Below are 22,551 nucleotides of genomic sequence, written 5' to 3'. Positions count from 1 at the left end.
TAGCTAGCAATTGACCAGAAACGACCAGAATCGGCCAACGGAAGAGTGTTTGTGTTCCACCAGGACAACGAAATGTTACGCACGTCTTTAGTGACTTTCCAGAAAGTCCGGGAGCTTGGTTGGGAAGTTTTAATGCATCCACCGTATAGTCCGGACCTTGTACCAAGCAATTTACATCTTTTTCGCGCATTACAAAATTTCCTGAGTGGTGAAAAATTGAATTCAAAAAAGGATTGTGAAAATGAATTGCTCGAGTTTTTAACCAAAACGACTAAGTCTTCTACAAGAAAGGCATTATGAAGATATTTTTGAAAAGACAACAAATTTTCCAACAAAATTATGCATATTTGACGCAAATCGGACAATTGAAAGTATCTTAAATAATGTTTTGAAGTTCACCCAAAAAACGCCCATGACTTTTTAGACAGCCTGATATTAGTCCAATTTATTTTATACCTAAATAACTTCTACAGAAATTTCCTACATATTCGTGGGTTTGTAGTTGTTTGTAATGTAATGTCTACATAAAAAGGGCTACATAATACGAGGTGTGTTCAAAAAGTAATGATAATTTTGTAATGTTTTCAAAAAGCATTTATTTATTCATGAATATCTATTTTGTTCCCTTCAAACTAATCCGCATCAGATATTATTCACTTGTGCTAGTGTTTTTAGCTTATGCCCGAAGCACTTCAAAAAATCATTTTTTGTGATCTTCTTTTGTGAGAAAATCGAAAATCAAGTACACGTAACCCTCGTAAATACATAATATTATTACTTTTTTAACACAACTCATAATTTCATTGATTCACCAACTTTTGGTGCGATCGAAAGACGTGGCCGTGCGTGCGATGTTTGGCCGTCTTACAATGTACACTTGTTCTTACCGGAGCAACACCGGAAACCACGCGTCTGGAATGGTATGGAATCGGAAATGGCTGCCTCCTGGTTCGCGCGATCATTTTACACAAACTCTATCCCCATCAACGTCCGCGCGTCCCTAAATCTGAAGTATGCGGCGGGCGATACTTCGCCCAGACGCCGTTTCTTTTTTCAGATGTTTTCCGACGACCGACCGACGGGGCGGGGCGCGTTGGATTTTATGTTGAGTTCATTTCACTTTCTTCCCGGAGGTCCGTCCGTCGGGCGCTTTTTGGTTTGCTGTAAATAATTAGACTTTCTCGGTCGAAACACGATACCGGCGGACGGTTCATTTAACCGTCACCGTTTTTGGAGCGTCTGGTGCCACCAACGAAGACGAAGTCGAGACGAGACTTAAAGTAAATTTAAAATCCCTTCCCGCCGTTTGGGTGGGTAGTCCGGTTGTCGGTTGTTGTCGCAAAATGCGGTGCACCGCACTCTCATCAACATCGTCGTCAGGGCATCATCAGCTTGATCATCATAAAAGGTTGTGTGATGGTTGAAGCATAAATCCGCACAACGGCGCAGCGAAAAAGTGCGTTTTGTAAACGATCTCAAAATGTAAATATTTGGATAAAAATCTTCACACGCCCGGGAGTGAAAAGTCGCGTCCGTCCGCGACTGTTGTATCATTTTCATTTGCAATTTTGAAGCCACTTTCGTTGCCGAGGTTGCCGCGAACTTCAACACCTGCGACACGAGATCGAGCCAGCCGGCGTCGTTGCGTCTAGACCCGCCGGGCATCTCAAGGCGCGCGGTGGGCCGTTTGTTTGTGGAGATTTTTTTTTGGACAACCCCGTAAACTACTTGAAATAACGTGCGATGTTGTTTATTGACCGGTAGTAGGTGGGCTCGTGGCGTTTATGGTCTCTCTGTCTTTTGTCTCGTCTTTCGAATGTCGTTTACCGTTGCTCCTCTCTTGGAGGCAGATGTTTTTTTTGGGCAGAGTTTTAATAACCTCTTACGGCCTGACGCAACTACATCGTTCACTACTTATCACACAATGGAGATGTGCTGTGAGGAGCTTTCCACGGTGGCCCATTTTGTGTGGCATTCGGCGAGGTGTTATTAATATTTGACCTTTCTTATTCCACCATTTCAGGGGTTTCAGGGGTTCATTTGGTTAAATACGCGGGCTCAGCCCGGCGTAGCTTGTTCACAATTTTGTTTTACACACTCCACGAAGATTACGCTTTGTGTCTATTGCTCCCCAGGATTAATATTCATTGGTTACGGAAAATTAATCCATTAGCGGTGTAGCCTAATGGTGGTTTCCACCGAGGGCCTTTTCCGCTCAGCAGCGTGGTCTGGACCCCGCGGGGGGGTAACACAGCGCCTCTCAATCTCAATGCGTTTATCATTGCATTTATCAACAGACGAAGCAGAAGAAACTGCGTTGTTGCTTTCCTTTCCGCCACGCAAGATGTTGATCGAATTGTTTTAACTTTCGCCTGGACTCGCTTGTACACCGCCGGCAACTTTAGCTAAATCATCAACGCTCTGGAAGATCGAGCGATCGAGTGGAGGTGGAAAGTGGTAGGGTCTGTCGCTGGTGGTGGTGGTGGGTCGTTGCGTGTGATTTGCAATCGCTGCGCTGTGCTGGATGTTGAAATTTCATTTTCGCTTTTGGCAGCAGAAACATAGCCTCCTGCATCAAATATGTTGCCGAAGCAGCCGAATCGGGCCAACAAAAATCTCTGCTCTTTTTCGTCGTCGTCGTCGTCGTCGGCCAAAGTGGTAGCAAATCGCGGGTGCCGTCATTAAAAAAAACTCGCATGAGATTAATCTTTCTCCGGTTCGGTTCACTTCTGGCACCGCTTCGTTCGCTGCTGCTGCTGCTCTCGCTTCGCGAAGGGTGCGTTTGTGATTGATGTGAAGTGAAAGATTACTATCTAAATTATGGACCATGCTTGCTTCGGGTGCTTGCTAATCGAAATAACCCGTTTTTCGACAAATTTCACGAAATTTGAGAGAGGTTGCGTTACTGGCGATCGTCAGGAGCCCCAAAAAGGCCCCGCATCGAGGAGACAAGTTGGTAAAGGCGTCAAAAAATTAGCACCTCCCTCGTGCGTGGCGTGTGTAGCATATGAGTATTTTTTCCCATTAGCAGACCCTCTAGAGCACCGAAAAGTGGAGAAATGGGTAATCATCGTCGAAGCATCATCAACACCCCTGGCGCTCCGATCGATGATTTTGATTGATCACGCCTTGAAGCAACAGTAACGTTTTTGCCACATCACAAATCATCATCTTTAACTTGGCCAAATGGAGATCATCCTCCCGACCACGGCGATCGCTTCAATTGCAGCAGTTATACGGCGTCAGCAGCAAAGCTAGCTGCCAAAAATGTTTGAAGATTGCTTCCTTGCCTTGGGCGGTGGCTAATCGAATTTACCCGCCCGATGGGGGGCGTGCCTAAAGCGTGCTTGGAAACTTTCGTCTTGACACGATCACTGTCGTGAGGGGAGGTTAATGTTGTGTGCTGTGGCAATGATAAGATCTACCGCCCGAGGCCGGGGGTGGTGAATGAAAAATGCTGTCGGCGAAAGTTCTCTTCAACCCCCTAATTATGTTGCTAATGCATCGTAATTGTATTATGATCGCCGAAAGCGTTTCTCAATCGCTCTACAATTTTTCTTCTTGCTTCGTTTCAATTGATTTTTTTTGCCATTTTTAATGCAATTTACCAGAAGATAAACAATGTTAGCTAAGTTCCTAAGGTGCACTCTTAGTGTCTTCTTAATATTACTATTGTTTTTTGTCATTTTATTCTTAGCGAAAATGTCCTTATATTTATCATATTAGTAATCATATAGATTATCTCGCCGTACGTATTTCAATTAGTCGGAGTACTAGGCTGTTCAATAAGTTCGTAAGAAAAACACATTTGAACACAGTTTGAAATACATTTAATTATTCAGTATGGCCTTTCTGAACATCAAAACACTTGTTTCGAGAAGACTCTAATTTATGAATTCCATTTCTGAATGGAAAGTGAGAATTTGGAAGGGCTTCAAAATACGCTTCCGCAGCTGCTGGATACTCCAAACATGCTATAAATGTGCATTCGAAATGTATAAAGTTGCATACGAATACGTTTTTGTTCCATTGGGTTCCAAAATGGGTACCGCATTTAGCGAATGCGGTACCCATTTCGCACACAACTTTCTGAAACCCAGTACTTCAGTAAAAATATTGGTTATACTGCTCAATGAGATGGCTAGGCCTTATACTAAATCTCTTTAAGTGATTCGACGATTTTCCAATACAATATCCTGTAATTTTTTCTACAATTTCAAGTGTTGTGTCTGTTTGTTGACGTCTTTGACGTGGATTGGCTTAAAGGATTGTACGACCACGTTTAAATTCAGAAACCCCCCGTTTTATGTAAAAAATTAAATGTATTTAATGTTATTAGAAGGCGAAGTCCTTGTACATTTTCAACATGCGATCATAAATTTCCTTTGTTCTTAAACCTTAAACCAAAAATTTTATCACTGCACGATACTTGATTTATTTCCGTTGAAAAGAATACTGTGACATGTCGACACTAAATGGCTTGTAAAAAAATAATGAGTAGACCGATTGAGGTGAAACTTTGCGTACGATCATATGAAGAGTGTACCAATATAACAAAAAAAAGCTCGTAGCAGCGCCCTCTGTTATCGAGGCAAAGAACTTATTGAACAGACTAGTACTTTGTCTATATTAATCATATACGAGGGCTGTTCAAAAAGTAATGATAATTTTGCATTTACGCGGGCTACATAAGTCCGATTTTCGATTTTTTTGTGGCGATAAGTTACTACACATATCAGTGATTTATGGTGAACATTTCGGCCATTTTGAGTAATCGGTCAATTTTTGACAGCTGTTTAGCTTGGACAAGATTTAACTCATCTTCGATTTTTGTCTCTTCCAAAATATGGATGGCAAAGAATCTTTATAAAATTTTGTGTGAAAAACGAAAATATTCGATTGGACGCAATCGATTTGTTGACTGTGGCTTATGGTGAAGCTTTTAAGACCAAAAGCATTGCTTATCGGTGTTTCAAATTTTTCTCAGTGGGCCGAGAAGATGTGAACGTCGAAAAGCCATGTTTGGTCGAATGTGAACAGTTTTGCTTACAGTTTTCTTCGATTGCAGGGTCGTGTTGCATCATGAGTTGTTGCCAAATGATAGAACGGTCAATAAAAAATATTTCCTGCAAGTTATGCGAAATTCGCCCGAAGCAATCCGTCACAAATGTCCGGATTTGTGGGAATCCCAAAATTGGCTGTCGCGCCCCTACTCACACGTCGTGGTTTCTGCGCGAATTTTTGACAAAAAAAAAACTTTAATGATACCAAAGCCACCGTATTCTGTAGATCTGGCCTCCTGTGACTTTTTCATGTTCCGGAAACCAAAAGGAGGCATGAAAGGACGACGCCACGATACGATTTAGGCGATAAAGACGGCATCGAAGATGAGTTAAATCTTGTCCAAGCTAAACAGCTGTCAAAAATTGACCGATTACTCAAAATGGCCGAAATGTTCACCATAAATCACTGATATGTACAGTAACTTATCGCCACAAAAAAAATCGAAAATCGGACTTATGTAGCCCGCGTAAATGCAAAATTATCATTACTTTTTGAACAGCCCTCGTATATCATATATTTTGTATATTATACAAAGATTGCTGAAGTGAACTGAAATTAGACAGAGTTCGACTGGAAAACGAAACATGTTGTTACTAATATTACTAAAAGTGTATAAATAATGCGAATGCATTGTGAATCCGGCGAACGTGAGGGATAATTTACACATCTACTCAATTTGACTTTAAATTATTAAATTTTTTTCATTCGTTCTATGTTTATTATTGTCTCGCTTTTATTTTCAAAACTTTGCCCGGAACTGTTTCCTATTGTTTTGTTCTCCATTGTTTGGAGCACCGATAATGAATATTCATTACATGCTGTCATTTTATTACCTTTCTTTTCGATTCATTTTGTTACCTTTCTTTTCTTAAGAGGCAGAAACTTTGCTTTTCGGGCAAGCGCATCGTTTCGCGGGTCTCGATTCTGTGCCGCACTGCGATTCTCTCTCAGCATAACTCTTTGTACTTTGCTGAAAGATTTACTCTCCGTGGCTCCGGGTTCCCATCGCGGGAAAGAGAGCGTGTTGTGCGCGAATCGTGACTCGCGCAGAGCGGCGCGAAGAAAATGCGCGGCGCGCGTGATTCGGGCTCGGCTCACGCATGCACGCAACGCACGCAATCAGTTGCACGTTGGCTGCGCGTGTAGCGTGTCGTGACGACGGCACGCCCGGTGCCTCTCTCTGCCTGTCTTGTTTTGGTGCGTACGTCATTAACGGCCCTCCCGAAACCGAAGCGAAACTTCGCGCCCGCAACGCGTCTTCGGACGAATACGATCCGCGAAGACGTGTTGAGCTCCCCACGGAACGACGGACAGAGTGAAATGGCCAGCTGTGTGTGAGGTGAAAGAGAAAAGGGTGAAAAACCGCGGCGACTCACGCGAGCGAGAGCGAGAAGGAGAGACTGGCCGTGGCCGCAGGTGTGTTGTGTGGTGCTCCAAAGGAAAAGACCTGAAAACTTAGTTTCTTTCGCTTCGTCGAACCGAACGGTGTCGAACGGCGGATTGCGTTTCGTCTTTTTCGAGTCTCCATTTTTGGGGGGACAATTTTCGAGGCGTTTTTTGGTTTCTTCTTTCCATGTGGTGGTGTTAAAACAGGTCTCCCAAAGGGTCCCCCAGGGTTTGTTTCCTCTTTCGGGGCTTTTATGTTTTATGTGCAATTATTCGCGCGATCGATCGATCGATCGAGTGGAGTTTTTGTGTAATTTGTGACTCGTTTGCATTAAGCCGGAGGATCCTGCAGAGTTGGATCCTGTATCGGTGCAGTGGTTGTGTTTCGTTCAGTGTTTGTTGTGGAACGATCACCGAACGATCAGTTTGGCGAAGATTCGGTCCATTCTCTCAACATTTTCCCCTCAATTCTGGTGTATGCTTTCAGTGAAAAAGTTGTTCAGTGTTTCTCTATTGTGAAGGGTTCCAATTTTGTTGAGTGATCACTTAAAGCATCCCAGTCGGCGAAGCGAAGAAACTAACTACACGCGGGTGTGTTCGGGAAGCATGTTAACGCGCGCTCCTCGAGGGCCACCAGCAGCATGTGTACCGCGAAGGAGGCACTCTATCTGGAGCATGTGCTAGGCGTTGTGCCGCGGGTCGGTGACACGATGGGACGACTGACTGGCGGTGGCAAAAAGGGGGTAGGCGGCAGCAAGCTACTGGCGGCCATCGCCAAGACCACCGCAACCCGCACGGATCTCGTTGGACACAACGACATTGGCGTGCTGGCGAGCAACGGGCACGTCCTTCGCCGCCGAAGCGAAGACCTCGACGATGCCAATCGACAGCAGCAGCAGCAGCAGCAACATCGGCGAGCCGGGCCGGGAAAGGATCATCCCAACCAGCACCACCACCGGCTGCAGGATGTGCTGCTGGTGGAGGAGGAGCTTAAGCGTCGAAGCTTCTGCGAGCAGCAGAACCGCTTGAACAAGCTCAAATCGACCGGCGGTGGGGGCTCCGGCCATGACTTTGATCTCTGCCGAAAGCCAGATCAGCACGAGTACCTTGGCCCAACGAAGGCGACGGTCTGGAACCCGCTGAAGATAGCCAGAAACATTAAAGGTACGGACGGGACGGACCGCTGATCGTTATGATGTCGTTTGGCGAAGTCGCGTCGCAAAGTTTCAGTGGCACTCGCGTATGAGAAGATTATTCAAAGGCCACCAGCCCAGCCCACTTATCGAAGGTTGCTACCGAGCCGCGTGTCGATTATGTCCCAAATTTGGAGCTTGTGGTGGCGGCGGCGGCGGCGGCGTGAGGCGAGAGAAGCTTTTTGGGAGACAATTATCTTGTCGTCTTGAATTGGCATGTTAATGTCGTCGTCGTCGGTAGAGAGTGTGTCGCTCGGAATAATTACACCGGCGCTCGTAAAAGTGTAGTGCCCAAGTCTTCGGTTCCCAACAGAAGCGCTGATGTTCGGCATTAAATGGGGAGAGTATTTTAAACTCCGATTATGTTGCCGGTGCGGGAACGTTCTAGGTACTGTGGCGGGGTCCATCAAAGATAATGTTGAATCGGAATGCTCAATTAAACTGTTTGTTCGAGTAAACTTGTATGGGAGCCGTCAAAACCTATTGGTTTTGTGTGCATGAGTGTCGTTTGTTTTCATTCGGCGGGGCGGTAAACATGCAAACTTTCTTTCGGGAGATCGATCGAGGGCATCGCGAGTTGTAATGGCGATGCGAACAGAAAATATGTATTCAGCAAATTACATACCCCGGTGCAATCGTAATGATGTTACGCGATCTGACCGCAATTGCCCTCGATGAATTAATTATCCTCCCCCCCCGGGGCGAAGAAATCCGCCCAGTCGAGCACGGAACTCGATTAATTGTAGCTCGTTTGCGCGCCGAACATCGAAACCCGACCGAACCCCTCGCTCAGGTTGCCTCGCTTGGTGTATTTTACGCTCTATTAGGTCCAATAAATGTCTGAGCCTGCCGAAGAGCCCGGTGGGGAGACTCCTGGTACTAAACCACCGAACCTCGGCATGGAAATTAGGTTTACTGCATCAGTGCAAAGCCTGGGAAAGAGGTTCAGGAACTCCCAACAATAACGGTTCTCGTTACATCATAATGTCGCCGCCCGAAGGAGCTCCTCTCCAATTCGGTCGCCAGGTTTAGAGTGGTGTGCCGGAAGGTGGAACTTTGCAACCTTGTCAGGTTCGCTGTCGCGGGCGCGACATTCAGGTGGTCTCCCAACGCCCTACGAATGTGGCACCTGTCTCAGCAGGTCGCACCGTCAAGGACTTTGCATTCGCTGATTTATCGCGGCGACCGGGGGCCGGGTGTTTGGTCGAGAGTGTCCAAGATTGCTATCGAGTGTACCGCATCGCACCGTTAGACACAGCGTATGTGTCGCAAGGTGCAAGGTGTACATAAATTGTTTACCATTCTTCAGCCGACTTCATTGTTGGTGCCCGATTGCCAAATGTACAAATTGGTCGAATGAACGAGCAAAAAAGGCCCTGATGGTTGTGTTTTCTTCGTTTTCGTTGCCGGTTTGTTAATCGGTGCGGGTTTGGGAGTAAGAACAATGCTGCTTCGTGAGTGGTTTGCAAATGTTTTGCAGCTCAAGACACAGCCCAAAGCACAACCCAAGGCACCGGCTTGACGCTGCAGGATGAGGTTGCGCGGTTTTGGGTTTGACATAGTTTGAGTTTGAACAGTTTCTCGGGAATGCTTCAAATGACCATGTTTTCTAGTTCGTGGTAGCAAATCTCGCATTTGTTAGTTTGTGTTATCAATAAGCTAGAAAAGAACTGCTGCTGTGGTAAGAAAGTAAAATAGTTATAGCTCGAAGCTGATTAAAGCCAAAGAAATAATGATTTTTAATTTACGAAAACCTTCACTTTTGATTCTGAGTAATAACTGTAAGTACGAGTAATCAACGAATTGATTGATTAGAAAAATGTCTTCTTGGGTTCAATCCACAGCCTGGTGAACCAGGTCCATCGCCAGCGAAATATTGACTGTTCAAAGGTTATGCTGTGTATATGGTGAAGTATGAAAGGTGTGGTGTACTATGAGGTTTTAAAACATAATGAAATTACTGATGGACAATCCCATCGACAACAATTAATGTGTTTGAAGCAAAGCTTTGGCCATAAAACGACGAGAATGGGATAAAAGACATGATAAGCTGATTTTTCAAAATGACAACGCTTAACCTCACATCGCAAAACCGGTCAAAACCTATCTCTAAAATGTCGGATGAGACCCGCGGTGTTCACCAGATATTGCTCCTTCGGACTACTATTTGTTCCGTTGCATGAGTAAAGATTTGGCAGCACGGCGGTTCACTTCTTATGAAAGTATTGGAAAAAGGATCTCTAATTGGATCGCTTCCAGGAAATGAAGAGTTCATTCTACACGGAATCCGGGAAGGGTACCTGGAGGATGGGAGTAACTAGTAGCTAACGGCGGACAATATTTCACTGAACAAGTTAAAACATATGACTTGTTGTTGTAGTAATGTGATTTATTTAAGTACCACTGAGTTGAAAACAACGAAGAGTTGCTTTAAGAAAATTACACTATGGAAGTTTCATAACTGATTTCGGATCTAAATCTAGCATTTTTATGTCTTTTAATAGTAACTTTTACCGCTAAAAATGCATAAGATCTTAATTTATTCAGCTTCGTATGGTTCAATTTAATTTTTACAAAACGATGTTTCAAATTTTTAATAGGAAAATTGATTAGTCGTTGTACAGCATAAACAGCATAAACATGTCTGCGTACTAATGTCCATCGAAACACCCTGTGATGGATTGTCATTTTCCAGAGAGATAAGAAGAGATACCGTTGAGAGCGGAAGGCGAATTATTTTCTCTCTCTCTCTCAGTTGTCGTACGTTCGGAGTACGTTTCTCTCGATGTTTGGACCAATTTTTCCGGCACCAAATTTTCGTTTTGGGGGGAAACTATCTAAACACAGAGAGAGAGCGTATTTCTTTGGAATACTTTTGCTCAACCGAGAGAGAGAGAGAGCGAATTCTTGAACTGTCCGACCTACCAACCAACAGGATGAGTCATCAACCAACAAACCCCTCGCCCGGGTGGCAAGGTCTTTTCCACAGTTTCCACACTGTCCTCGAGTCGTCGCGTGTCCTGACCCCTCTCTCCGCCGGTGTGTGTGTTGCATGCGCGCGCACACTTTTCCGACATTCCGTTTTCCCCCTCGTGGTTTGCGAATTTCCACCAAAGTGAAGGGTTCTTCTGTCAAACCTAGGGGCCTCTCTCTGTTCGAGGGAAAGTCACACGGAAAGTGTATTGGTGGGAAAAGCCTTGGGGCGGTGGTGTTTGTGAGGTGGTGTCGGGACCACCATTCACAGAAGAAGCAGGATTCTCCGCACCGCACGCACCGGGTGCTGGTCGGGAAAAGTGTTCAACTCGATACCGCCGCTGCCGCGGGCGCGTGCTACGAGAAGAGGGCACAGAGGGACCAACTCCGGCCACCGTCAGTATCCGTTTGCTGCAGCAGCAAGTGTAGTCAGCGAGCGATAAATTCTCGTCCTGTGCACTTTACGCTCGATGTCCTCCGCCGCTGGTGCAGTGTGAAGTTTAGTGGAAAATTGATTTGACCCGTTTCCGATGTCGGTGTTGGTCCTGGGCATCCGAAAGAGCAGCAGCGATACACCGCGTGCCGACGGCTGGTGTTGGTCAGCTGATGGAGTGCAAAATCAATCAAGTGGTTCCATCGTTGCGAGTGTGCCGTGTGAATTCGCCAGCAACTCCCGGCTCCACGGACACGGATTTGTTGTGACACGAACGTAGTTACACTTGTGAACCTGCTGCCGTGTGAGATTGTGATCCCTAAAAGACCACAGAAAAAGCGAACGACAGCATCGCTTGCATTCTCCACGCAATTCGCGCGTCGCGTCAACATAATGAACTCATTAATCTATCTCATTCCATGGAAGAAAGCCAAACGAAATCTTGCGAAAAGTATGTATCAGATCGTGAGGAACGTCGCCGCGAATAAAAGAGCGGGTTTTTGGGGCCGTTGTGCATGTCGTTTTATGCTGTGCATTCATCCAGTGAACCACCAGCTGTGCGGGTCTGTTGCTGCTTCTGCAGCTTTCGCTTGTCAGATGCGGGATGGAGATGGATTTCGATCAATTCCCTCACTTGCGTGACAAACATGGTGGTGGTTCACAAGCGATGGCATGATAGACCGAATTATGCGTTTCATTGCAACAACATTAATTGGCTCCAGCTTCTGTTCGGGGGAACCCTTCTGTTTTTGTATTCGCCCTCTCTCGATCGCGCGGGGGTTTATGGAGCGCGTAAAGTTCTGCCCCGTACCGAATGGCAACCGGCGCGACCACCACATAATGTGCATGTAAATTTTGAACATTCACGCCGCAAAAGCGGACCCGCAATCCGGGCCGCGGTATAGCCGAGGAGAGAGGCAAAGTAGGTTGCAGAGCTAGCTGGTGGCCGCCACAGAAATTGGGACATTGCAGAATACACCCCAACGCACCAGCAGGCCAGACTGGGCCAGGTTTACGGCACGTTGTTCACTACTACGCTGTTCCACATCCGGAGGATTTTCATCCCAATTTAGTGCGCCCGAAAAACTGGGTCGATGCTGCAGGCGGCAGAGCGCGTTTCTAATTACGGTTCGAGCGCATTTTGTTGCCACCCAGCAGCCAGCCAATCGATCGCCCGAAAGAGAGCGTCTAAAATTGATTCGAAAAAAAAACCCGGATTTAACATTCAAACTTGCGAATAAATTGAAGTACTTTTACTGTCCTTTGCTGTTGTTTCTAACGCCTTATTTTGTTTTATTTATTCTTGCAGGTAAGCTCGCGGCCCACATTATTAAGGATGGCAACAAGGAAAACAGCATCGCTGGAGGAGGTACTGTCGAGATTTACTGTGCTAACTCCTGTGCTCCACGAACGATTCTGTGTCGTCACATGACATTGATTTTTTTGCTTCGCAAACTGCACCCACATCATCTGGGTTGCGGGATGCATCCGGCCCAAGACTCGGCCCGAGACGCAGAGAGCATAAAAAATGCAAATGGCACCGCACGACAAGAGACACTCGTCGTTGGCGCGGCGTCTGCGCAGATCAGAGGCCGGTCTGCCGATAACTTGACCGGTGCCGGACCGGTCGGTATGTGGCCGACCGGAACTCCGGCAGCGGTGTCTGCCCGTCGCCGGATGCTAATCGAATCGTGGCATCGAACATTCTATTGCTCAAGAGCCACACAAGACACGATTCTATGTCGCTTTGGCGTAGTTTTTCTTCTTCCGGACGATGGACCTCGTTTTCTTCTGCAGCATCATGCCAACTCGAGCCTTGCGTAAAAGGGTTGCGTAGTATCGATCGGACCGCGAGGTGTTGCGGTTGCGGTTTGTGGTGGCCGATTTGGTCGAGCCCTCAACTTGAGCAGATAATTCATGTACTGCCAGTGATTAGTAAGCTTCATTTTTGGGGCACTTAACGAAATGTGGGTTGATGGGCGAGTTACGGGACTCTTTATCAAAATTTTTATTCTTTTATTCCTACGTTTTGGGTTTCAAACATGTTGATTATGTATTTTATGCCTTTTATTCAAGCAATCGCGATAGGAAGTCGTTCTCATATACTGTCCGAATTGAATTCACATACTGGATCAGCTTCAGGCTCTCTCCACCTTTGAAGTTCTCAAAATCTTGAGGAAGAATTATTTTTGCGAGAAATTGAAAACTTTTTTTTAAGATGTTTGCGATGATCCGATTCGGGTCAAATATGCACCGTCTGGTTCTATAATTTGTTGCCGTTTTAAAGGTAACTTCAGAATGCGTCTCTCATAGAAGTCTTGGTCATTATTGGCGGAACACTCTAGTAATTGATTTTCCGATCCCTTTTTTTTTTAAACTACTGAAATTTTGCAATGCGAGAGAAAGGTGGTAATCGCATGGGGACTATATGGTGGATGCATTAAAACTTCCCAATCAAGCTCCCGGAGAGTCTGGCGAGTCACGACAGACGTGAGTGGCCTTGCGTTGTTCTGATGGAACACAACATCTCTCCTGGCCGTTTCTGTTCCATCACTAGCTTCAAACGGTCCAATTGTTGACACTAGAGATCTGAATTCATATTTTGTCCATACGGGACCAACTCATAAAAAATGATTCCGTTCAAGTCCCACCAAATACACAGTGAAACCTTCTTGGCCGTTAGTTATGGTTTGACCACCGTCTGATCGGCTTCATCACGCTTTGACCAAGTTTATTTTCCCACAATATTGTCGTACATTGGAGACAACTGAATGGTGGACCTTTATCGGTCCAGTACATTTTTCATCGTTTTCGAGATTATTTTTAAATTACGAATTGTATACGAATTGTGAAATTCCGGAGGGAATTTGCTATGATCGCACTTTAAGTTCCAATCAACATATTTCAAAAATTTCCCTTCCATAAATCATCCGGCTCGGTTCCGGAGAAGGTTTCTCAATCTTTTCCCGCTGTGTGTTGGTTCCGGACAATTTGATTTACGCGCCCGTGCAACGGCACGTGATTTTTCCGGCTCGGCGTGAGGGAAGATCAAAGGGACTTTAAAACAAACAAATCTTTCGGTCCGGTCCATCATCAGCAAAGGGTTTTTGAAAGTTTTTGAAAAGAAGGGGCGTCCCCAGCGGCAGCAACAGCAGCAGCATCCATATGGTTCCGGTCCCGTTTCACGGGAATTCGATCCAATTCGAAATCGCTCCGTGTGCCGTCTTCGCCGTGTCACATTGTTGTGTAGCCCCCAACAAGTGGTCCCCGTGGACCAGTGGCCGGCTACCAGAGACGTGTACTGCATTCCCCGTCCTTGAAGAGCTCTGCACGTGAGCTGAAGTCTTGGTCGCCCGGGGGAACACCAACAAACAGCCGGAACGAAGATCCGGCACCACCCGGATCGAGTGACTTTTGGGAATTAATTTATGCGATGAGTGGTCACGATGGTCACGATGAAATTGAAGAATTTTCTGTCGAGTGCGTCGAGTTTTGACTTTCTCTTGTTATTATTTTAATTATTACTACACGAACCGGTCGTTCCCAGCCCAGCGCTGTGTGTCACGAGAATTCACCGATTCGGTGGGAACATCGTGCACCCGGTCTCGTGTCTCCCGGTTCTCCGACAGTGTCACAGTTTATTTATATTTTGGCTCCCGACTGTGTTTACCTTGCTGATGGCTGGCTTGCTGGTGGTGGTGAGATGCACGATCGGTGATCTGACGTTGATCGGGGATCATCATCATCATCGAATCGGTGGCGTCTCCGCCTGTGCCTGTGACTCACGACCATCATCGTTCTGATCTCGGTCCCAACGCCACATTAGCAACATCCTTTCTTCCGGCCGGATGTTGATGTGTGAGTTGATGTGAGTGAGAATGATCTCATGATGCTGCCGCTCACTACCGCGTTCAATTAGATGCACGAGTATGTTTTTTTCAGTATTTGCCCGCTTCGTAAACGGCGACGGCTCGACGATGGGTCGCAGTTTTGCGCTAGCGCCACCTTCGAACGGATCGAACCGAGGCGGCGAAAGTGTTCTTTCCTTTTTTCCTTGCGTTGGCGCCAAAGTGTCAAGACGGGCGCTCATGTCGCAATCGCTGTTGTGTTTGTCGTGAATCCGATTGCCTGCGTGCGTGAACTTGACATCGTCAGTTGGCAGACTCGGGTGCAGTATTTATCCTTCTACTCATTCGGGGTTCTTTGCGAGGTGCCGTGCGTGCGAAAGTGAAAGGATGTTATGCTCCAAAGGACGCCCATCAGTTACGAAGAACCCTACCGTTGTTCGCTTCGGTTTAGTTTGAAATAAATCTACGAAAAGTGAACATCGCTTAAGCGTTATTAACTTGGACGCTTGGGATGGCGGTGGCTGACAGCGGTGAAAAATGATCATTTGATGAATGTGTCCTCGGTGTGGCTTTTATTGCGCGTCAGGTGCTGTAATAGTTGCGCCTCACTAACTTGGAAGTGATGAAAGATGACTGACGCCGACCAGACTGCCAGCAGCTACACACTTCCGTTTAACCGAAAATGTCCGACGTCCAATTTCTTTTGTTTCTTAGCAGTAAAACTGTCAGCCTCGTCGCTGTCTCGTGTATCTAAAAGCGGCCAATAAGTTGTAGTTCGATCTGGGTTCGCTTCTGGGTGTCGTAGCGGTGATTTCGTGACACATTCTCCTGTCGCAATCGGTTCTAGTGATGTGGATTTTATTTGCTCCTCCGTAGTGTTGCTACATTTTGTGAGGTGATTTAAAACTCTACCATCTTCTTTGAAGTAAGATAAAACAAGAAACAATAAAACAGCCAAACACCCATACGAACAGCTTTTCGAACCCGGGGTTTACCAACATCAGCAACAGCTGATCCTGGTTGAGACATTGGACGCTGTTGTGTGGTTGCCTCTTTTGTCACTTCGCATTAAAAAGCATTCCGATTTGATCGTGATTCGCGGGAAAACTGCGCATTTTCCCGCTGCCTGCTGACCTTGTTTTCTCTGTGCGATGAAGATCTGTCCGATGAAAAATGAAGCGAATGGCTTTATTACATTTATTCGTCGTTCTGCGCGCGCGCTCCGCTTGTTTTTCACCGTTTCGACGACGACTCTGAAACCTCTGTCGCATCTGTCTTCGCGAGTCTTCCTGCATCATTTTATGAACGATCATTTTGTGGTTTTTCTAGCGATTGCAGCTGCAATTCGCTCGACTCGACGCCACTCGACAGTTTCGCTCCTGTAACTGACACTAGCCAGACCCAGCACCGATCATCTTGAAGCCTCTCGAGTGGGTCTCGAGTTGAATTATGATGTTTTAGTCAAAGGTTTTTTTTATTTCTAAGGCGATCGTATTCGCTGACGTCAGCATGCGTGAGAACAAAGCGCGGATACAAGCCAAAATCGATCCTATGACGCCGACCGACACTTGACTTCATCACGGCGCTATGATACAGGACTGTATGACCGCCACTAGACCTCTGAAACTCGTGGTGCTTTGCATTAGTATTCTACCCGAGAGCCCCCAGTTGGGACCCACTATGCGCAGGAGTGCGCCTCTGAGGTCAACAAAAAAAACCTCGTCGAATTAATTAATACCATAATGTTGTCTGGCGGCTTCAGACCCGCGCCGTCTGACCAAAGCGGACCCGGGGGCCAGTGGATTATCACATTTGCTGCGAATTTATCGCACCCGCGTTCTCGGGAAGCCGGCTCTGGGTTCAATTGGTCTCGATGGTCCCGCTGACTGACGCCAGTGATATCGACCACTTGGAGGCTTCTCCTTGATTGCTCTCGAACGGCAAAACAGCTGACTAGAGGAGACCACCCGCGGGACCACACTCTGCTCCACACAGAGAAGGCGCCGTCTACTGGCTCCGTGGATCGCTTCATTTATGGCCTATGAAGTGGCCACAGGCGTGTGCGACCCCGACGAGAGCCGTAGACGTTTTGATGATAATGTTGAAGAAGAGACCGGCCCTGACGATAGCAGCCAGCTTCGCCTCACTTCGCTGTGGTTTGACGTTGATACTTCGGATGATTTAGGTGATGGCGGTGGTGGGATCAACGCCACGCCTCCGATTAGCACGTTGGTCTAGGGCCCCGTTGGTGTGGATGATAGACGGCGCTGTAGAACGATGCTTTATGTTCTACGCGTGTCCGGAGTTGCTGATCAAGTGGATCCGCGTTTGATGTTGCGATGCGGTGCGGTGTTTGATTTCACTTCACCGCTGGCTCCCATGGCCTGGAAGTGCCATTAATTACTGTGGGCCATGTTTCGCTCGTCAAACTCCGGTGGAGCACCGGTTGATTAAATTACTCGCGAAATTCAAATGCCCCCCCGCGCGCACGATGATTGACAGTTTTATTATGGCGCCGCAATCCTGACGCTAACTTTCCTGCGCTTAATGATTGACTTTAGACTTTTTCCCCTCGGGGGCTCACACGCAACGCTCCATATGGCTCGGGGAGCCTCGGTTCGAAAGTTGGCGAATTTTCTCTCGGCAAACCGAAACAGATAAACACAATGCGTAATTCGCAACCGGCAGGAGCAAAAAACGGCCACACGGCAATTCGGCGTTCGGCGAAGAAAGTGGCGGTGAGAGCTTGCAAGAGCATCAAGAAAGCGCGCCTCATCGGCACACGCACTGCTCATCGATTGCTCGGGACCGAAGATGTGGGGACTGTGTTTGCGTTGTGTGATTTGCGCGAACCGATTGGGTTGTGGATAGCAAAAAATCGGATGCAGCCCAATCCGAATTGTGAAACTCACGACGCGGCACACCGCCAGCAAGTCCGCCGTGCCCCAACACTAATCGCAATAACATGTTTTCCGATCATCATTATGATTATATACACGAGGCCCAGCAACTAGATAACGCTCTCGTCAGATACGCAAGAGTGATCCTCGTAGTGGTCCGTGACTGCAAACAGACAAAAACCACATCTCATGAAGAAGTCAAAACGTTCACCTTCGCGAAAGATTAATGTTTTCTAGCTCGAGGCTTGGTGCATAATCTTGGAAGCGCTTGTTTGGCTGATTAGCATACAACGGCTGTTTAAAAAATGTTAGGACTTTTGTGTTTAAAAAAATTGTTTTTTTTCACGAATATCTATTTTGTCCCGTTTAAAGTAATCCCCATCAGATATTATGCACTTGTGCCAGCGTTTTTTCCAATTCTCGAAGCAGCTTCAAAAAATCATTTTTCCTGTACTTGTTTATCAAGAAAAACGCATAGGGGGCCAGATCTGCGAAAAACGGTGACTTTGGCATCTTTAGTGTGATGTTTTGGCCAAAAAATCGAGCAAAAACCAAGATGTGTGAGCAACGCAGCAAACGCCAATTTTGGTTTTCTTATAAATTCGGGAGTTTGCGACGGATTGCTTCGGACGAATTGCGCATAACTTGCAAGAAAATTCGTTATTGATCGTTCTATCTTTTGGCAACAACTCATGATGCAGCACGACGCTGCAATCGAAGAAAACTGTAAGCAAAACTGTTCACTTTCGACCAAACATGTCTCTCTGTGAGTTCACATCTTCTCGGCCCTCTGAGAACATTTTGAACCACCGAAAAACGCTGCTTCGGTCCAGGGTAGCTTCACCATGAGCCGCAGTCAACATTTGGAGTACGTCCACGTACTATTTTTGTTTTTCACACAAAATTTGATACAGATTCTTTGCCATCAATTTTTGGAACAGACAAAAATCGCCGACGAGCCAAAACATGTCCAAGTAAAACAGCTGTCAAAAATTGACTGATTACTCAAAATGGCCGATCTTGTCACCATAAGTCACTGACATGTATGGCAATCCAACGCTACAAAAACATCGAAAATCTAACATACGTAGCCCTCGGAAATTCAAATGTCTTAGAACTTTTTGAACAGCCCTTATATCACATCGTTCAAAAAGTCCCGGGACTACCATAGAAATGCCATTCATATACCAGGGTTCGGAAGTACCAACCTTCAGATGAGGTGTGTTAAAATTTGATGTAATGTGAAGCATAACCAAGAAAGCTATAGTGGTTAAAGTGACGCTACTTTTGCAATCCTGAAAAAATGGACCAAAACTAGTTTCGTGTGTTGATAAAACATTGTTTTTTAATGGGAAAAAAACACTGTTCAAGCTCAGCAATGGCTTGAAAAACGTTATCCGGACTCTACTCCGTCGAAACCAACCATTTTTCTGTGGTATGCTGACTTTAAACGCGGTCGTGCTGATACAAATGATACGGAACGTTCGGGCCGGCCAAATGAGGCAGTAACCCGCGAAAACACCAAGCAAGTATTGAAAATCGTGATGGGTGACCGCAAAATGAATGTGCACGAGATAGCTAAGATGGTGAACAATCAACTGGTAGTGCATTTACTATTTTCCACCAAAACTTGGCTATGAAAAAGGGTTTTTCCACATGGGGGCCGCATTTCCTCACAATGGAACAAAAGCCACCATGGCACAATTCAATCAAAACGATAACCAAATTAAACGAATTAGGATTCCAACTGCTTCCTCATCCTCCGTACTCGCCTAGCGACTACTGGCTCTTTACGGATCTCAAAAAGATGCTCCAGGGAAAAAGATATGGCTCGAATCAGGAGCTGATCGCTGCTACTGAGGGTCATTTTGAGTCAAAAGACAAACCGTTCCACAAACATGGAATTGAAAAGTTAGAGAAGTGTGGAATGATTGTATTACACTTTAAGGAGCTTATGTTGATGTATAATTAAGAATTTGGCCGATAAAATGTTGTTTTCATAGTTAGTCTCGGGACTTTTTGAACGATGTGTTATGTCATGGAATAAAGCCTGCGCGATAAGCGACTAAACCACTCGACACCGAGGGCGGTTGTTCGGACGAGTTGAGATCTTTATTGGAAGGCTCAGTAAATTCGTCTTTGCTCGTGTTGGCCGTTGAGCCAAGTCGCAGGATTATGGGCCCCGAGACCCGGTGGGCGCCTCCTTTCGACCTCCGACGACTGACGCAACGCGAACACCCGTCGAAGATCGCTCTCAAGAATGCACTCTCTCGCTGCAGGTTCCGTTTCGGTCACTAACGGACACCGGTTTCGGTAATAAAATTCGATTGCAATCACCCCCAGACGATCGTCGGCGACAGCCCTTTCCGCCACGGCCGCCGCCAGAGTCCGTACTTCCGAGAGTGACGTGTGGTGTCGAGAGAAAGGGGATGTTATTTTTGGAACCATCCGGGAACACCGCGCGGCGGGTACGCACACGCGCGTATGCTGACCGGGCGCCTTCGGCAGAAATAACATATTGACCACCTCTCCGGGGTCCGGGAGTGCACCACCTTACCGGCAACAATAACATCGTATTTGGTTCATTATTATTTTTAAGCCTCCTCTCGGCGACCTCATCAGGCAGCGAAGTTCCGTGGAAACAACAACACACTTCCTGTCCGGGACCTGCGTAAGGTGCGGCGCGGGTAGTACCGTTGCTTACATATCCGGCCCGGTCCCGATCCCGGCGGTACCTGTCGTCATGCCGGAGGCCGAGCCAACCACAAAAGTGTCATGTTTTCTCTAGCGAACGCACAGGAAAGACCCAGGCTTGGCGCGGGTAATGTCTCTCGGCGATCGATGATTGAGAAGGATGCACCGGGCAAATCAAACTTTCAAGTTCTCTCAAGAGTGAAACATGAGCCGCGGGACTGCATAACAGGAAGACGCTGGAGCTGTCAAAAGACGAGGTCGAGGTCTAGACGAGATGTAATTAGCTGCTTGTTGGAGTCTTGGGTTTAAATGCTGGGGGTTCTACAAGACCACCAGATCTTATTCACAGTCTACTTCCCAGTTGTTACCGCCGAGGCCACCACCTAGCGTTAGGTCCCCTACTTCTACAACTACACCAGAGATTACGTGAGCGTCGTGCAGGAGACGAAGGGCGCCTTAAAACCACTTACCCAAGACAATTAATACCGGCGCGCACCGTTTTGGGGTGGACCCACTAGTTGGGGAGACCACCACCACTGGAGACCACCATTGTTTCTCGCGGTCCGGAACGACGGGCGGCGCTAACTGACATGATACGATGTCTCGGAAGGTTGTCGTGCCAGCTTGCCGTGGCTGAGTGATGGCCAACTTTCGGTTTCTCCCCGGCAACCGAACCTAATTGCCCTTCATCGTTGTCGCCGGGGCTCTAGGCGGACGACTTCCTGTGCCCGCAGTTTCGGTGGAGCAGGAAGTATGCTATCCGAATGATTGATTGAACGGAAAGGTGCTCTTGGAAAAGGGGCCCCTGTCAACCAGTCCGGCATCTCTCTATTAGCTGCCGTCAGTGTCCGTTACGTGTGTGGGAAAACTTATCAAACGCGACGATTTTCCGCACAATTTACATTTCCATTTCTGTCAACTAGCAGCGAGCGAAATGGCTGTGCTTTTGCATCGCTTAAACTGCTTCGCAATGTCTCGCAGGGTCTTTAAAAAGCGATAAGCTCTCTGAACTGACGGGGGAAAATCGGAATATCTCTCGTCGAAAGCAACTATGTTTGTTGTGTTTGTCGATTGTAAGCTTTTTACAGCCAACGCGAACAGAGAAAACTAACACGACTGAGAATTGGGCACACAAGGCTAACACACTCACACATATTAGAAAAAACAGACCCACCAAACTGCAAATTTTGTGGGGTAAAGATAACAGTAAAACACATTCTTTGCGAATGTCGGGGGTACTCAGAAGAAAGAAATATTTGCAAACTAGACCAAGACTTCTCCCTAATACTATCAAATCACCCGGACCAAGAAAGGAAAATATTAAACTTCCTTAGAAGAACTGGTTTATACCCACTAATATGACCCACTAACATGACAAATCAAAACAACACAAATGGAAAACAAACACAACCAGTCCTCTACCATCCTAAACCCTAAAAAGAATACTATCATCTAGTCATCATCAAACTGAAAAACAAACCTAAGAATCGATTAACACAATTTATCCTTCTCACTCAGCAAAGTCACTTAAACAATAAATAAATTATTTAATAATTAAACAAAAACAAAAACTAAAATAAACAAAACAAACCAAAAATTAAATGCTATTCGATAAACATAATCTTTTAAGATACACTATCCTTTATACTCTTATTTTTAGATATATTTTATCCTTTATATTTATTTTAATTTGTGTTATTTTTTCTTCTCACTCTTATTTACCTACTTATTCAATTTTTTGTTCTTATTATTTATTTAACTAAATAAAAACACCTAAATTAAGGCATGCAATAATATTTTTGGATTTGATGAAGTGGAGGCAGAAGCGGGCAAAATCAGATACTTTTGGGAAAAAATCCAAAATTCGTAGTGGAAAATCCCTCTGTAGGTTTATGGATTCTCACCACAAAAATATCTAGATCGACCTAAACTAGACCCCACGGGAATCAATCTAAATAGACTATTAAGATAGAAATACGTTAGAGTTAATAGTAGTTAGTCTAGTATATAAAAGAGATAAATGACAAGCTATTGCAGGTCAAAGTCCCTAAAAGTCATCA

General features: G+C 46.1%; 1 protein-coding gene across 1 annotated transcript in view; it reads left to right on the top strand.

The window, feature by feature from the left end:
• LOC128270641 (streptococcal hemagglutinin) overlaps positions 1-22,551 on the top strand; it is a 106,390-nt gene that overhangs the window by 70,209 nt on the left and 13,630 nt on the right. Inside the window, exons 8-11 of the mRNA XM_053008050.1 lie at positions 4,592-4,615; positions 11,960-11,971; positions 12,364-12,418; positions 13,456-13,458. Of these exons, the coding sequence (XP_052864010.1) occupies positions 4,592-4,615; positions 11,960-11,971; positions 12,364-12,418; positions 13,456-13,458 (94 nt within the window). The remainder of the gene's footprint in view (positions 1-4,591; positions 4,616-11,959; positions 11,972-12,363; positions 12,419-13,455; positions 13,459-22,551) is intronic.

The sequence above is a fragment of the Anopheles cruzii genome, chromosome 3 (genome assembly GCF_943734635.1).
Source record: "Anopheles cruzii chromosome 3, idAnoCruzAS_RS32_06, whole genome shotgun sequence".
NCBI lineage: Eukaryota > Metazoa > Arthropoda > Insecta > Diptera > Culicidae > Anopheles > Anopheles cruzii.
Note: the sequence above shows the minus strand (reverse complement) of the source record. Positions and strands in the feature narration are given on the sequence as shown.